General features: G+C 49.0%; 1 protein-coding gene across 2 annotated transcripts; it reads right to left on the bottom strand.

Moving 5' to 3' along the window:
- Positions 1-1,057: 1,057 nt before the first annotated feature.
- Positions 1,058-11,669, bottom strand: LOC122392582. Of its 2 annotated transcripts, none has more exons than XM_043387634.1 (9): positions 11,552-11,669; positions 7,357-7,795; positions 6,609-6,838; positions 6,083-6,280; positions 5,708-5,965; positions 4,832-4,975; positions 2,719-2,932; positions 2,086-2,228; positions 1,058-1,794 (listed from the first exon to the last, which is right to left on the bottom strand). In XM_043387634.1, the coding sequence occupies exons 2-9, from the start codon at positions 7,791-7,793 to the stop codon at positions 1,727-1,729; spliced, it is 1,692 nt and encodes a 563-aa protein (XP_043243569.1). In that variant the 5' UTR covers positions 7,794-7,795; positions 11,552-11,669; the 3' UTR covers positions 1,058-1,726. The 2 variants fall into 2 exon arrangements, with proteins under 2 accessions (XP_043243569.1, XP_043243570.1); XM_043387635.1 differs by having other exon boundaries at positions 5,708-5,962; positions 11,552-11,666.
- Positions 11,670-17,983: the final 6,314 nt, after the last annotated feature.

Here is a 17,983-nt window from a genome sequence, read left to right as displayed (position 1 = left end):
TATCTGCGAAAAACCGCAGGGGGTGTTCAAACACCCCCGGCCCGGCCCGGCGCGGGTTATCGTTAAACAATGGACAATTTCAAAGGTCAATGGTCGGACCACGAACGTTTTCAGGTAAGGGTACTGATTAGAACTGAGTGATAAACGTTACGTCACTATTCACCACGTTTTAGAGGTGAGTACCTAATTGAGAAAACAACCGAAAGGCCCTATTGGACACTTTCCCCTTATGTGATATGGCCACTGGCGACATCCAGCCTTCTAAAAGTGATAATGGCGACTAGCGGTATCCAGCCTTCTAAAAGAAATAGTGTCCACTGGCGGTATCCAGCCTTCTAAAAGAAATAACGGCCACCGGCGATATCCAGTCTTCAGTAAAATAATAGTATCCACTGGCGGTATCCAGCCTTCTAAAAGAAATAACGACCACCGGCGATATCGCACCGCTGGGCGCTGGATACTAGACCGTGTCCTGTATCCACCAGTCGATGGTATGGTGTCCCGGATCCGTACCCGTGCTGTGTCCATACAGCTGTAATATAACTAATACACACTGTACAGTTTACAGTTGACGGCAGAACGATGCACCGTTTCTCAGCGGGCAATCAGCTGCCTGCAGTGGTAGGCTGTGAAGCAGCGCACGGGCTGGGTAACACATTGATCATCACAGACACACTTCATGTGTGATAATCAGTATAGCCTAACGGTTCAGTCAACTGAAGTGCTGGGCTGGTGGTGAGGGTAAAAAAAATGATTCCACCCGTCCCGTGAGGGATACGTTTCCTGGAAATTACGCAATTTTTCCTTTTACTGATAACTCTCTGGGTTTGGCTTAATTTTCACGGAACAATTATATTAGGCAACGTGAAGTTGCACACACTTTTTATGAAGCATCCGACATTAGAGCTCCACGTCACTTCAAGTAGGTGACTTCTTTACATCACAACTTCGTATGACATTATGCAATGATATGTTCAAAGCATTGCATAATGGTCAGAAGCCTTACAATCCCTTTGACTAGTTACCGTCACGAAATAACGGCACTGCATAGCAGCGCTTTGAAATTCAGTAAAATTTGTGTATTGAACGTCTCAACCACTGTGTATTTCAATCGCCATCAGCCCGTGATATCCCATGAGCGACACCGAACCGGACATATCCGGTCCAAACGAACCACAACCGACCGGACCACCGACGGTCCGACACAGTGACGGGCGAGGTCCGATATCGCCTGGACCGGACACCCTCACAGCTAGCTACAACCACTCTCTGGTCTAAACTGAAACAACAACACAACAGCACAGCGGTGTGAGCCAGCGTGACGTCACGTCACAACACACGTGACGTCACCACGGCGGTACCTCCGGCACGGTGACAACGGTTTACCGATGGCTGGACAGTGGCCCCGGAGCGTGATACATCTTGGATACTGAATATACCTAGTGTCTATCAAAGCGGTGTCAACAAACGTAGCAATCTGTGCTCAAATGATCAATCATCTAGGTGGCCACTCAACCCAAACCAGCCTGGCACGGCGGTAAAGAAGTACCCACGGACCTGAGCCGATGGGACAGGGCGGCTCAAAGTACTTCTGGATATTATGAAGGTCTTGATGTGTATTGTGTACAGAACAGCGCTGCCGACGGGACACGGTGCTGCCATCTGTTGTCGAGTTCCGACACTGCCGCCGGCACCGGAGCGGACGAGGCACCGGGAAGCTAGTCGTCTAGTTATAGTACTGCAAGCAGATTTTGCTGCCTTTGGGAGGCTTGGTAAGCTTGTCGAATACAGACTCTGGAAACGGAACACGTCAGATTACACACTGTTTGCTAGTGATGTTACATGGTGCAACTCAAACTGATGACATCACTTCCAGATATAGAAACAAACACAATTACAATGTGTGTACCTATCACTGACAAGTGACGTCATGAGGGTTGATACTGATACTGTGACGTCACTAACGGAGATACACGTCACCAATTGTGGCGTCAGTACTGGTGACGTCACGTGCGTCAGTGTGTGTCCGAGAGGCCGGTGGCGCCGTGTCGGCTGGTGTGGGTGGTCAGAGACGCCGTCACTTACTGGGGACCCAGAGCTCGATGGTACGGGACTGGCCACTGTCACATCCCAGGTCTGTCTCGTGCAGGGCGGTCAGGACGGCCGAGTAGCTTTCGAGTGAGGTGGTTAGGAACAGTCTATACAGTTTCCTGCAAGTCACTGCCATTCTGCAACAGACCACAACAAGACAGATTGCGTCAGTAAGAGTTTACGAGACACAGTCACACAGTGGCACCAGCGGTCGACTCGACACGGAAACACCATGTAGTTCCAATGCCGTTCATAACAGAACATGTGTGCCTCCGGCCATCTCAAGTTGGCCCAGTCTGGTGCTGCAGTTTGCTACAAATGTTTCACACGATACAATGAGTTTTATGCCACCCCTGACCCCACATACATTATTTCTATATTATATTAAAATAGTACCAGCCCAGTAACGTATCTGCCCGTCCGTCTGTCTTGTTTGTGTTCATATACATTTAATTACTTGCATCAAAGTGTCTGTCGGTGGCTGCCTATTCTTCTGTATTGAATTCATTTTCAACGTCCCTGTGCCAGTAGTCCTATGTATACCTCCAACGGATACGGTTATCGCTGGGATTATTGCGGTCAAACCAGATACAACTAATACCAGCCGTCGCCGTCCGGCCGACTGACCTGCTGACCGCTGCCACCTCTGACTGGGTCAGGGGAGGGATGTCCGTGAGAGACCGGGTGTCTTCAAGCTCCAGTGTATCCAGCTGGGAGCAGCCGTGGAGGGCGGCTAGCACAGTGTCACAAATGACGCCGGGTCCGCGAATAGTGACGTCTTTCAAACTGGTGAGGGCAGTCAGGAGGCGTCCCGGCGCTTCCGGTGTCACGGACGGCGACTCTGTAAAACATAAATACAGATACATCAGGGTTTCGGAGTCGGAGTCGGAGTCGGAGTCGGAGTCGCCTGGAGTCGTGGCAAGCAGCCAGGAGTCGGAGTCGGAGTCGGAGTCGGTCAAGCTGCCTCGACTCCGACTCCGGGAAGTTACCCAAATCCGTGATATCACTTTTCAGTTGTTTTTAACCAGTGGTCCCCGCGGTAGAGTCCCCTTCTGGTGATCAAAAATAACTTTTGCACACATCTTGTTTTTGTTCTGAGTCCCGGCCCTGGACTTCCACGCCCTGCTGGGGGGTGGGGTCACCGAAAGTAAAATTTCGCCACTTCCCTGGTCAAACTTCGATAAGTCCTGACAAACCAGCGCTTAACTCAGGAATGGATAGAGCTACAGCTCAGTGGACAAGCGCATTCGATAGCTCTTCTAACGGTCTTTCTAAATAGTTCTCGCATATTTGACCTGAGGTCAACGGTTTAGCCTGCAGGAGGCAAAAACTGTCAAAATAGACGTGTTTTGCGGAAACAGTTTTTCTGCAATTACTTTTGACTCAAAACTTGCCACGAGATTATTTTTATCAGCATCGTGTTCCTCTCGTCAAGACTCGTCATCGAATGAACTATAATTTGACCTCGAAACGTCAACTTTAAAATTGGACCTCAGGTCAAGGCAATGGCCTGACAGGAAAAGGTCATGTTACATATCAGTCGATCCGTATCGTCGAGCCGAACACATCTAAAGCGTTTTCATCGTTCTAGCGTACCTCTATCAAAAGATATTAGCGAAACATGCTAGATATCATTCGTGACCCGAGATGACTTCAGGGACATAACGAGGGGTCACGGGTGCCATTTTCCGGCTCACTGTGTCATGTTTACTTGTAATTCGATGTTTGAAAGTGTTTAGAATGACGTTGGTCCAAAAGAGGTGCACTTCAATTTTTCTATTGACTTTAATGGAGAGGTCGGAAAATTGATCTGGCCTTAGGTCACCGATATCAAATTTCCGAAAAAAAAAACATTTTACATGTACGTATACTGTTATCCTTATCAATTGCTGAAAGTTTCAAAGTGATCGGCCACTCGGTGTAGCTATGGCAGGCATTTAATTTTTATGAGGTGAGGCCACTTGGCGTGACATGGTGACCTGACGTTGAGTGACCTTGGTCTGACATTTACACAGCATATGCAGAAAAGATGGATGATAAGGTGTGCCGAAAACGGTGCCACCGGAGGGGGTGTTCAAACACCCCCCAGCAGGGCGCGGGTTAATAAAGTGTCGTTTTCATTGCTTCGTATCAGGCCCGGAGTCGGAGTCGGAGTCGGAGTCGGAGTCGGAGTCGGAGTCGGTCAGGAGCTCGGAGTCGGAGTCGGAGTCGGAGTCGGAAAAGCGCTACCACGACTCCGAAACCCTGAGATACATGACACATGCTAACTGGAATTAGGAATAGCTGGAACTGAAGATCAATAACATTCACGGCAAGGTATGCGTAGTGCTAACCAGTACGACGCCTTTTTTGGAAACGCACGAGCGAGAGTAATAAAGGAATGGTAGAAAAGCGCAGTAGTGAGATGCAACTGCTTTATGCGTGCCATCCTTCTAACGAGTTCATAACAGCGTACAAGCCTCGAACGTAATCCAGGCCGTCGCTCTCCAGAATGAGATGGACTGCGGCTCCACAGTCCATACATGTATGCATATTGTCAAATCATTATCATGACCAGTACGATAGCCCTGCCGATAGGTGCTTCTAGTGATAGGCGCTGCGTTTGGTCAAGTCGATATAGTGCAGTAGTAAGTGGAACATAAGAGCCAGGTGTTCCCTACATTACATATGTCATAGCCATTGCTCAGTTATCACGATATCTTGGCACTGATGCTCTGCTTGTGTTGCTGGTGTTGCTCACCAGGTATGAACAGTCCCGTGACTGTGTGGGTCGCCAGAGCAGCCAGCTGGTCCAGGAGTGTGTCCGTTGGTAGCTGTACACCGACCAGCAGTCCCTCCGACGGGCATCTTCCGTATTTCACCGGTTGCCGCGTCATTCCCGACCCTGTAGAAAGGGATATGATCGCCTATGAACATTGTGTAAAGGGAAGAACATTAGTCTGACACTATGTGAGTCAGCTTATCAATAAACAACGCTCGTACCTATGGGTGGCATGAGAATCGCATGGGGCGGGGGGGGGGGTAGTTGAACATCTCCTCTCCCATCCGTTTTTTTGCGAATATCTAAAAAATGACGCCGTTTTGGCACACCTCATCATAAAGCTTTTCTGCATCTGTTTTTAAATTACAGACTAAGGTCACTTAAGGTTCAGGTCACCAGGTCACGTGAAGTGACATAACCTCATTAAAGGTTTCGATGACTGTCATAGCTACACTCGTTATTTTGTTCACGCTCTTTCAAAATATGCCCATTCCGTATCAAATCGCTACGTGGCCAAGGAGCCGAGTTGGAAGGGGGTGTTCAAACGACCTCCCCACCCCCACCCAGCAGGGCGTGGAAATCCAGGAGCCCCAGCGGCCAGCGGGGCGCCCGTTTATGTACTCATAAACAAACAAAAAGATAAGTATTTGCACAGAAGTAAAGAACAATATTGACATTCGCCACTGAACAGTTTTCTTGCTAAATCCTCTCTCCAGCAAAACATGCACCAAGGAGAGTTCGTTCATTGTCTTCCTTTTTAGGCTAAACTGTTCGCAAGATCTAGTGCTGTAGGTTCGTGCTAATGCAACGTGCGCTAGACGCCTACGCGTTCCACCGACACCCAGTCCCTCTCACCAGTGATGTCCAGTCTCCTCAGCGACTTGGGCAGCAGTCGCAGCCACTTGCCGGAGCTGTCCACGGGCGGGCTCACATCCAGCCGCTCCAGAGCCTTCAGCGGCTCCAGCAGCGCCTCCAGCTGCCAGTCGCTGATGCCGGCCGGCAGCGTCAGCTCACGCAGACTGGAGGCGTTGGCACGCGTCAGCCGGCGCAGGGCAGAGACCCGCAGCTTGAAGCCGCGCAGGTTGGCCTTCTCCAGGGCGTGGCAGGTGGCTGCTGGAATAAAGCAACACCAGTCAGTGAAGAAGTGATCGCTCACATGGACAAGGAATGACAGTTGCAGCGGGACAAAGCGTACCAGTTCGTGTGTAGCGCGTTTCACACAGGACTCACCGACCAGTCGGAGGTCGGTGTCCGTCTCAGCGGTCGGCGCCTGCAGTTCAGTCAGCTTCGGCTGGTCCTGCACCTTCACTACGAGCTCTAGGTCCGTAGCCGGCGCAGGGACTTTTCCACCGCGGGTTTGCTGATCGGTTAGCTCCCGCCGACAGTCGCCGACGATATCGTCGACGGCGGACCGCCACCGACGGCAGACTGTCGGCACAGACGGAGCAAAAAGAATTGGGTTTCACCAAGCACCTTGCCGGGATCGTCAATGTTTGTACAGACAGCGTTTGCATCTTTAATTGTAGGAAGTAGCTATTCTATGAAAAACAGCATTCCGAGCGGTCATCCATCTACGTGTGAATCCCGTGCCAGCCCCTGTCGCCGTTCTAGCCCTTCGCGTGATAGATTGTCCCTTGCCGAGCACTCCGGTTTCTAAGGAATGATTCCACGAAGGACTGCGTATCATAATGAAGCATGATCTACATACACTCCATTCAACTGTCCTACATACAATGTCAGTCGCTGTAGCACTTACCCCGCCTGGCGCGGAACATCTCCCAGCAGTCCATCTTGCTTAGCACCATCTTCAACAACTCGTGGTCCAAGAGGCAAATGGCAGAAGCCCATTGCGGTGCAGCCTCTCGCACGTCGCCGCCCGCCGGCCCCGCCCCCTTCGCAGTTGGGGTGATGACGTCATAGGTGCTGATGGTGTCACTTGTCTTGTCACAAGTGTCGCCCTTCGGAGAAGCCACCTCCTCGCCGTCACTGGGAAGGAATGACGTCAGTGTGACGTGGTGTGACGTCATCAGAGATCGGACATTAGACGATAATTTCCAGACGTCTCCACTTCCAAGACAGCACCGTACCATCGATCTGTGAAAGCCCATCTAGTGTCCCCTCCCCCCAATCCCTGTGCCACCCAGCAGCCTGCTGCCTCACTGTCACTCACAGACAAGCTGTCTACAAAACCGAGTTGTCTCTTACAAACTGTCTAGTGTCTACACAACCGGTTCGGCTCTTATATGTAGACAAACTGTCCATACAACCGGTCAATATTTACAGACAAACTGTCTACACAACCCGGTTTACTCTTACAAACTCTCTAGTCTCTACATATCCGGGTTGACTCTTACAAACTGTCTACACGTACACAACCAGTTTGACTCTTACAAGCTGATGTTTAAAATCACTTGCAGTCAAAGCCGACTAACTCCTACTGTTAACCCCCTAACGTCATCCCACCGACTAACCCCCACCCCACCCCTGCTGCCTCCCAGTCTCACCCCTGGGAGCGGTCGGATGGCGCCGCTCGCCGGCGGACCTCCTGACGCAGATCCTCCACGACGACCTGGCGAGTGGTGCGCTCCTCGAGGACAGCCTGTCGCAGGCGGACCACCTCTTCACGTAGATGGACCACCTCCTGACGCAGTGTGGCGTTGTCTCCCTTCAGTGTGGCGTTGTCTCCCTTCAGTGTGGTGTTGTCCCCCTTCAGTGTGGTGTTGTCCCCCTTCAGTGTAGTCACCTCCTTCTTCAGTGTGGTCACTTCTCCCTTCAGTCCGACCACCTGTTCACTCAGGTGGTCGCAGTTTTTCTTCAGTGTGGTCAGTTCCCCATCCAAACGGGCAATGCCCTCTTGATTACGACGTGTCAGTTCCTCCTTCAGAAGTGCCATCTGTTCTTTCATCTGGATAACCTCCTCTTGGAGCTGCCTGGGCTCCATTTCTAAAACAGAGAACGTACGGTATATAAGACTGAGAGAACGGTTTCACCTGAAACAGTCTAATGGCCTTAACGGCATGTGTCTATGGCTATTCTGTGAGTTAATGTTTTTTTAACACATACCGTTCCTGGTCGAAAACTCAGGAGTCATGACGTCACTAAAACCTCAATCTTAATTTTCCCCACCGATTTGTTTGACATTGTATCGCAATGAACTTCAATGGATTCCCTACATGCAACCAGAATTTGGCGCTCCTGCGACGCGGCCGTTTTTTAAGCGCGGCGAAAAAAGTGGGGGTTTAGCTCATCCAGCAGCTCGCGGGTAAAGTAACGAAGTTTTCGAGGCACTATGATGCGGTACGTAGAATAACCCCTTTCCTCTGCCCTGATCTGGCCAGACCCTCTCTCATAACGAGTGGATAGGGGGAGATACGACTCCTGGCGAGGCCTTTATAGAGCTACTTTTTTACGTCAGAGGCTGGTGTAGGCGTGCTGCGTGAGCCACAGTTGGTTCGTACGAAGTTTCATCCACAGTTGGTTCGTACGAGGTTTCATGTCTGTTTTTCCCCACCCGCCGTGAACTGAGCAGAGGGTGTTCACGGACTCTCTCGCCGATCACTTCCCTCCACAACCTCCCCCTCCCCTCCCCTCCACCCCCGCTGACCCCGCTGACCCGCTACCCCCGACACCGAGCACCGGCCAGCCGACCCTCGGTCACGGTTCGCCGGAAGGTCATCTCAGGCTCAAAAGAAATGATATATACCATTCGAAAGCTGACGGTGAGCTGAATCCAAAAATGTAATTTTTATCAAAATCGATCGATGGCCTTTTTTGAAAATTGCGTTTTTGTAAAAACTTAATAATATTTTTTCCAACGGGCTGTCCTGGACATTCTTGAAAACATAAACATGTATTTTTGAGTTCCAGTGAAAGCTGAATGCCAAAAGAACAATATTTAGCGAAGCAACATTTCCAAACATTAATATACGTCTCCCACAGCCGAAAATAAGGCGCAATCACACAGCTCAGTGTCACGATGGACCAAAGTCAGCCGCACAGAAGCGTGAAATGACCCTTATCGACTCGCAGACCCGGCGCTCTAGGCCCGCCTGACCGGCCACGGAATGAGAACGTTCGGCTCTCGTTCTACTAAACAAATGTCATATTTGTCAGTTTAACTGTCCACATCGCTATGAAAGTTATTCAGGATACCTGTGAAGAAAATTCATTGTTCTGTCATCCTCACATCATGCATTAATTTGCATTTGTTCATGTCTACTTTGCTCAATTGAGCTTGGTATCATGCCCATATAAGGAAAATTGGCCGCGCTGAAATGTCAGAGGCTGCACCGGCCTCAGCTCGGGTGGAGTGGGGGTAGCGCCCGGTGGGGCAGGGTAACCTTTGACCGGTCGCACGGCCGAGCAGCTGTCACCAGTACAGCCTCTGACAGTGAAACCCCGCTCACTTCCCCTGCGTGGGCACTGATCGCAGCTGGATGGAACAAAACATGCATAAGAAAAATGTAAATTAAAGCATGTTGTAAATCGAACAGAACAATGAATTTTCTTCACAGGTATCCTGAATAACTTTAATAGCGATGTGGACAGTTAAACTGACAAATAAGACATTTGTTTAGTAGAACGAGAGCCGAACGTTCTTTCCGTGACCGGTCAGGCGGGCCTAGAGCGCCGGGTCTGCGAGTCGATAAGGGTCATTTCACGCTTCTGTGTGGCTGACTTTGGTCCATCGTGACACTGAGCTGCTGTGATTGCGCCTTATTTTCGGCTGTGGGAGACGCATATTAACGTTTGGAAATATTGCTTCGCTAAATATTGTTCTTTTGGCGTTCAGCTTTCACTGGAACTCAAAAATACATGTTTATGTTTTCAAGAATGTCCGGGACAGCCCGTTGAATAAAAGATTATTAAGTTTTTACAAAAACGCAATTTTCAAAAAAGGCCATCGATCGATTTTTATAAAAAATACATTTTTGGTTTCAGCGCACCGTCAGTTTTCGAATGGTATATACCGTTTCTTTTGAGCCTGAGATGACCTTCCGACGAACCGTGCGGTGTAATGTCTCCGTCGGCTGACGCGACCGTGGATCGGCTCCGTGTCTGTCTGTTCAGTCAGCAGAAACACCGGTAGAGAGCAGTTGGAGCTGGGGAGAGAGGGAGAGAGAGGTAGAGAGAGAGAGAGAGAGAGAGAGAGAGAGAGAGAGAGAGAGAGAGAGGGAGAGAGAGGGAGAGAGAGAGAGAGAGAGAGAGAGAGAGAGAGAGAGGGAGAGAGAGAGAGAGAAGGTGGAAACGGCCCGCCGTACCGGTCAGATCAAGATCTCAGAGGCCAGAGCCGTGGTCCAAATGGAGGGACTCGATTCTCGGTAATCACTCCGTGGTGAGTCGCAGCCTTCCTTCGCTGCGGGTTGCCTATCAGTGGTTACCTATCTGTGATGAGGCACAGCCCTCCCTTACTGCGGGTTACCTATCAGTGGTTACCTATCCGTGGTGAGGCACAGCCCTCCCTTACTGCGGGTTACCTTGATCAGCGGTGACCTATCAGTGGTGAGGCACAACCCTCCCTTACTACTGGTTATGGAATCAGTTGAGTTAATTTTACATCACTGAAAAACTGATGCCAAACAAGGATGACAATTGACATCGTTTGGTTTCGCTATAACAAAACTCAGTATCCGATTGGCATCTCTAAAAGGAACCCTCTACACGTTCTTAGTACCTACAAGGTCTGTTGCTGTAGGTCACCAGAAGTCAGCAATTCGTGATGTCAATTGGAGATAAACTGGATACCGATACCAAACCAAATGCCAATCTAAACCACGAGAAAATCGGAGTAACTTGGACAGCAAGGAAAAATGCCTAATTTCACCAAACCAAAAGCCTCTTTTACAATAGCGTGGATTTATAATGCCTACCAAAAATTCAACAAAAAAAAACATTTTGATTGCAATACCAAACTCGACCTGACATATTTCCTCCGACGAGCTCCTGGTAGCTAAGTCGTCTCCATGGCAACCGCCAGCCGAGCCCAAGAGAAGAAAGGGACTTCCCCCTCTCTCACGCGCAGCGGAGCGAACCGCGCCAGGGGGACTTCCCCGTTCGGTAAAACTGAAGCTGAGGACCCGTTGTTTTTGTTTTTTAGATACAGTATATTGAATTTTGAATATTGAATATTGAAATATTGAAATGATCATTTCAATATCATTTCAATATTGAAATGATGCTCATTAGAGTTGTAAACACCACGATAACCCATCGAGGCCAGGTCTGCACTCCTTATCAAACCTTGACCTAGTCCGGCCAAAACTAGCCCAGCCTGACTAATCTTTACCTAACCCAACAACACTTCACTCTGCACCCAAGGCCCTATGATACCCCTACAACTACCTAACACTGAATAGCTACCACTGGCAGAAAGCTATCCAGCAGATTACGTCAGACTGATGGGAATGTGTCACGTGACCTCACCCCAGCGGATTACCTCAATGTTGGGTGCGCTGATAAACATCGTTATTTAGATTTAGGGCATGGAACCAGAACAGAATCTATGCTTGTTCAACTGTTGGAGCTCAGCATTCGGCCCTGCCTTCAACACGGTACCGTGCCGCTGAGGACTAGACCCTGGAAAATACCCACAGGTCACACAAAGACCACACTGTTCAGCCAGCTCCCCCCCCTCTCATCCCCACAGAGATGTGTGACCGTCTGTGTCACCCCTCCTCTGACCCCTCTCTTTGACCTCACCTCGTCTCCTCTGTCCGTACTGCCGTCTTCGCCGTCCGTATTTCTCCGTCTCCACTTTCCGTACCCCCACCTCCTACGCCACACTTCCAGCAGCCACTGCAAGGCCGTATGAGCCACTGGCAGTCCCAAGGCCGTCGCTCGACATCAGCCGCCTCTGGTTCCGACAATCGCCGATAGGTGGCAGCAGGTCCTGGGCTCAGTTTGCCGTATGTGGTTCCGACTAGTGATGTCAATTACGGAAAATCGTGATACCGATACCAAACCAAATACCAACAAAAACCATGATAAAATACCGAAACCGAACCGACTTTGGAAAATGAGAAAAATACCAACTTTTTACCAAATTAGGTGCCTCTTTTACATTAGGCAGGATTCATAATAGGTACTGACAAAATACCGAAAGCCTTAGCAATGAAATACAAACTACCAAGTTGGTATCGGTTTGGTATCGGTATTCGGCATACCAAAAAGTTGGTATCCAATTGACATCTCTAGTTCTGACAACCGCCGATAGATGGCAGCTGGTTTCCAGCAGTCTGTCAGTCCGTCCCGTGGCGTTGAATTTAACCTTTAACTTTTGATTTTACCTTTTAAATTTCACCAGTCGTGCGATTCGCTTCCCAAAGTAAAAAAAAGTTAAAGGTACATCCACAATGCAGTGGCTCTTCCGCACCCGAGTCACCTTACGACTACGTCAGTGGAGGTAAAACCAGGATAGGTAGGTATAGGACAAAACAACGGTGAGGCTAAGACTGATAAACACAAACACAGTACCATTCATTCACTCCTTGCATTCCCTTATCAGCCATCAGTCCCAGCACCACAACAGTTCCACGTGTACAGCAGCAATTGCTTACGATGGCGTTTGAAGGCACATCCGGTGAGGCATTTCCTAGCTCGCTCGGGAGCCGGTTAAACATTGCACTGCAGACTGCAGTGTGATAGCCGCCTGGTGCCGGAGCATGTCTGTCTGGCGTCTGCTCTCTGGCAGTGGCAGTGCAGCTGGCCGATCTGGCGAGTAGGATATGGAGTACAGACATACGAAAACATGGCTGCAATGTCGGCAGGTAATTCAGTATCTAGAGCGACTTTTTAATCAAGTCTACGGTAGCTCACGAGCAGCTCAGCGCGTAACCACCCGAGTTGATGAAACACGTCAGAAATGTGATCAAATTTGTGCCGGCCGCTCACAACACGAGCTCAGAAATTTAACAGTTTCTGAAATCTGAATGCGGTGCTTTTGTTTTACCGCATGACCCGTAGATGGAGATGCAGTACTCAGTAGCGAATTGAGCAAACCACAAGCGCGTTCACAATGTAAGCAACGGTCCAGGCAGGTATGACATGCTTGGAATGGGACAGCCAAATCAAAAGACCGGTAGGTACATTTGCCAACCAGCTGGCTAACATCATCCCCGAGCGTCAGATGTCTGTCCATAGTGAGGCCGGGGTTTTTAACTGTGCGGCTTTCAGAAATGACCGACTGTCCAAACTTAATCTGAGCTGGCTGAAGGTCCTGCAAAGCTATTTTGGTGCCATGAACGTTTTCGTTTGATTGATTTTCATGCCATAGTGTACTGAATATTTGTTACAGAGTATGATGGAGAGGTCGCAAAATTGACCTGACCTTAGGTCACCGATATCGAAATTCCGAGAAAAATATTTTGTACATACTGTTACTCTTATCAATCGCTGAAAGTTTCAAGGCGATCGTTCAGTCGCTGTAGCTATGACGAGGATTGAAACTTTTTTCTGAGGTGAGGTCACTTGACCTGACCTGGGGACCTGACCTTGAGAGCCCTGGGTCTGAATTTTTTTACAAAATGTGCGGAAAAGATGCATGAACAGGTGTGCCAAAAACAGCGGCGCTCCGAGCCGCCGTTTTTGAGATATCTGCGAAAAACCGCAGGGGGTGTTCAAACACCCCCTGGCCCGGCGCGGGTTAAACAATGCATAATTTCAATGGTCAATGATCGGACCACGAACGTTTTCAGGTAAAGGTATTGATTAGAACTGAGTGATAAACGTTACGTCACTGTTCACCACCTTTTAGAGGTTAGTAAAACAACCAAAAGGCCCTACTGGACCCCTCTATGTATGTGATATGGCCACTGGCGGTATGCAGCCTTCTAAAAGTGATAACCCGCGAGTTGCTGGGGGGGGGGGCGTTTAACGCCCCCACTTTTTTCGCCGGGCCATAGCATAAAAACGGCGCGCCGCAGGCGCGCCAAATTTTGGGTACCTGTAGGGAATTGATTGAAGTTTATTGTGACAGAGTTTCAAAAAAATCGGTCGGAAAATTTTTGAGATATCGAGGTTTTAGTGACGTCATGATTTCTGAGTTTTCGACCAAAAACGGCATATGTTCAAAAAAGCATATAAAATCACAGAATAGACATACAGACATGCCATAAACGCCATTAGACTGTCAATACCATGATCAATCAAATGGCTATCTTCGATTATTGATTATCGCTCCGCATTTTCCATAATCTTGAATTGAATCTTGGCAATTTTTCGTGACTACTTCACGACCATGATACATGCATTTCTTAAATTGAACTTTTTGAGCCTAACACGTACTATTGAGCGCAGAATCCGCGCTCATACCGCGGGACCGAAGCGGGACAGGTCTGGTGTATCAGAGAGTGTACCGATAGTGCGCTGCGGAACAGTATTCCATCCAGGCGGCTGCTGTCTGGTGAACTTGGGTCAGCCGCCGCACGGAAGGCAGCCGCCCCGGCCTCCCTCCCCCCGAGTGGGGGAGGGAGGCCGGGGAAGCGGCGCGATTCATGCAGTCGCAGCCCGCGCGGAGTTAGTGCGGCAGTGTGTACTGTGTATATTGGGATTATTTCTCCAGCAAAGTTTTGGGCTTGCTTGAAGTCCACTGATCACGGTGGCTGTTTGCGGGGAGCGGGCCCGGGCGGTGTCAGTAGATAGCTGTTCCCCTACACAGGCAGGCCACATGCATGGTGAAACGGTGTATTACTGTAATGTGGCCGACCAGCCGGGGAAAGACCCCTTTCTGTAGGAATGCGATTAAAGAGGCTTCTGCGTTTTAAGGTGTGCCGTTACGTAGTTTCGGATCGTCCTTAAATTCCGCGCCCTCTTTGCTCTCACCGCAACGTTTTATAGAAAAACTCCTGATGTTTTTGGCCTTGCTCCTTGCTCTTAACCTTGCTCTTCCAGACCATGAGCACACTTTTTACTAACTATAAATGGAAGTTTGCCATGTTTCTCAAAAATGCTCATCTCACCTTAGTAAAAAAAAAATCCGTTCCTATCAATTAAGTATCGGAAGCACAAATCTCACCCGAAGTCTGAGCCGAACTATAAGCGAAAATGCCACAACTTCCCTATGGCCACCGCCATTCTGTCTGAACTACTTTTTGTTTCTCCAAACTATATGGTAACATAACGTCAATGTGACATAACAATTCACATTTATTGGGCATGCGTCACGAATGCGTGCCCCTCGGTATTACCGTTATGAAAGTTGCCTGAATCGGCGCTTAAGAACTTTGCAATTTAAAAATTTAACCCTCGCCCGTGGACGGCATTTCGCCATCCTTTCCAGTGGAGGGGGGGGGGGATACGACCCCTTCTGCCGTTTCGAAACGCGTCGTCGTAGAGCTTAGCGGAAAAGCAGCGTATTGCTCTCGACGAGAGCTCGCGATTGCGCATATTACTTTTGACCATAGGTCAATATTTGACATAGGTCAGGTTAAAGATCAAAGTTCGGGAAAATCGGCATTTTTAACTTTGCGCGCCTGTAGCGTCGCCGCTATGGCAGATATCGTCATGGAATTTTCACTATCGTATTTCTGGATGAATTTGGTGCATTTTGGTGTATAGTTTGTCACATTTTACGCGATAACTTCCGGGGCAGAGCGCCCGGAAGCCGGCGGGGTCGCGTTCGCGCCCCGGGTGGTCGAAAATGCCGTCTGACAGTTGGGGTCGGAAATGTGATCTAACCTGTCGGCGACTTCTCCTTGGCCCTGAGACGCTCAATAAACCAAGTGCCCGAGCTTTATTTGGCCGTCAGATTCGAATTCAGGGCCAAAAATTACCGCCGGAAAGTCAAACTTCAAGAGGTCACCAGAGGTCACTAACCTGAACTAGACCTGACGTGACCTTGACCCTACATAGGTCAATGGAGGGTGTGTCAGTGCCATGTCAGTCACTTTTGACCCAAACAATGCCAAAGTGTAACCGATATCATCGTTAAAAGCACGAAAAACTACGATTTCGTGCAAAATCGGTCTGACCTTGTTACCTTTGTGACGTCATAGCTCTGTTATCTGACCTGACCCGGTCATTTTTTCGCCAAAAGTTGCGCAAAGGATGGTCCATAAGGTAGCCGGAAAGCTGGCGGCACTACGTGCCGCCCTTTTTCGCTATTCGTGAAAAAACCTCAGGAGGGTACGAACCTTTCCACGGGCAACAATTAAAATAAATATCACATAGTGCACCAATCTTCCTTTTCATCTTTTGCACAACCGTTTTAGGAATCCTCAATGCAAAAGATGTCGAAGCCGGAACCGTAGTCGGTCGGAGTGAACAGTTTTATTATGTAGTAGTCGGAGTCATTCAAAATTTGTCGAAGCTCTGGGTGCTGATAAAACTCTCGCTGTCAATGAATTAGAGTTGACTAATTCATTGTTAGAGGAAATGACTGCAATAGAGGAACGACTGCATGCTAGTAGCACCTACGTCTAAAAACGAAGCTTAACAGTTTTTCAAATAATAAAACAAGACATGCCAGGAGTGTCAGCTATATATTTCTTCAAGTGAAGTCCTGGGGTTTGTCGGATAAAAGGTTGAGTAATCAGGTCTATTCTCACTGCACATAATCCAGCGATGCTATATACAAGTGCTACTCTGCCGTATAAAGGCAAAACCCATTATGTTCGGGTGACCTCTGACCTGAGGTAATGGCCTCTGACCCGACATAATGGTTTTTGCCTTTGCACGGCAGTACTGATCATAGCACTCCTAGCTCGCACTAATAGTTCAGACGTTTCAAGCCCCCTGAATATCACATCACGAAAAAAAATCAGGCATCAGCCTCTTGTCACTGAGTCACAAGTCACATTTGTACTAATATACATCTTGCACACTAATCACATGTAGGTAACATAAGTAAAATTTATAAACAAAACACTGTTCTTTAACATAAGATGACAAACAAACAGAACGGTTTAGTAGGAGGTATGGCCGCCCGCTGCCTCGGAGCACTGCTCCAGCCGCTGCCTCATCGAGGCCACCAGGCTCCGGAAGTAGCCGGGGCGGCGGCGGAGCTCCTCCCATTTCGCCAAGACGGCGGCCCAGAGCTCGTCCTAGTTAAGCTGCCGGGCCGGCTGGCGCAGCTCCTCCTCCAGCTCATGAACCATTAGAGACCACACATTTTCGATAGGGTTCAGGTCTGAGCTTATTGAGGGCCAGGGGATGGCACGAACCTGCGAACAAAACCATGTTTGTTACTCACTGTAACGTGATATAGGTTGACACATCGGTCATGACTATGAAGCTGTATGGTGCAACGAATAACACCTGTTGGAAAGTGCTTGATCATTACTGAGCAATTTTGTAAGGCATCTTAAGAACTTTTTAAATAATTGTTTAAGTTATCTCGATAAGTTTATAGCAGGCGGGGACGAGGCGATCAGGGGCAAAGCGGCCTTTCGCACATAGCCGTAGGCCTCGCCTCCTCTAATTGGGATGCATTGCTGTTGGGGTGAAAATGAATAAACAGATAAATAAATAAACAGCATCTCAAGATTTTTTTTTTTAATAATGCCATCAGGTCACCGGTCACCTAGCTAAACCATACCACAACTTAAGGCCGCCCCACACTGGACCTCGCATGCGGGTTTTGAGTTTGCGGGCATAATTACGAGCGAGCGAGCGCAGCGAGCGAAGCGAAGTCTTTTCAATATAACGGAAAAATCTCAGTATGAGCGGCCCGGCCCGGCCCGGCCTGTAACGCTTTTGAAAGGCTTATTTCTCAGCAACCGCTGGACCGATTGGCCTGCGGTCTTTTTTGCTGGGTAGCCCCATCCCTTCTACCCCGTAATTGACTACTTTTGATACATCTCAGTGACCGTCGTGGCACGTGCCACGTGAATAGTCAGGGGTGTTCAATTTGTTTTGCAAAAGCAGTGATTTTGAGAGGCTCATATCTCAGCAGCCGCTTGGGCGATTGTCTTGCGGTACTTTTTGTAGGGTAGCTGCATCCCTTCTACCAAAGTTCGGATACTCTTGATCTATGTGAGTGACCCCCACTGCACGTGCAAAATACAAAAAGAAGAGGTGCCACATTTGTTCCCATTTCAATAACTCGGTAATTACTGGGGCGATTTCGCTGAAACTTGGCATACAGGTAGGCACCCACCAGGCAATGCATTCCCATGTGTTGCGGTTAGGGTGATA

Source organism: Amphibalanus amphitrite, unplaced genomic scaffold (genome assembly GCF_019059575.1).
Source record: "Amphibalanus amphitrite isolate SeventyFive unplaced genomic scaffold, NRLGWU_Aamphi_draft 000492F_arrow, whole genome shotgun sequence".
NCBI lineage: Eukaryota > Metazoa > Arthropoda > Thecostraca > Balanomorpha > Balanidae > Amphibalanus > Amphibalanus amphitrite.
Note: the sequence above shows the minus strand (reverse complement) of the source record. Positions and strands in the feature narration are given on the sequence as shown.

Coding starts and splice junctions, on each gene's coding strand:
- LOC122392582 (XM_043387634.1), bottom strand. CDS start 7,793: ATGGAGCCCAGGCAGCTCCAAGAGGAGGTTATCCAGATGAAAGAACAG. Junction 5,966..6,082: donor CACCGACCTCCGACTGGTCG/GTGAGTCCTGTG, acceptor GCTTTATTCCAG/CAGCCACCTGCCACGCCCTG. Junction 2,933..4,831: donor CACGGGACTGTTCATACCTG/GTGAGCAACACC, acceptor TATGTTTTACAG/AGTCGCCGTCCGTGACACCG.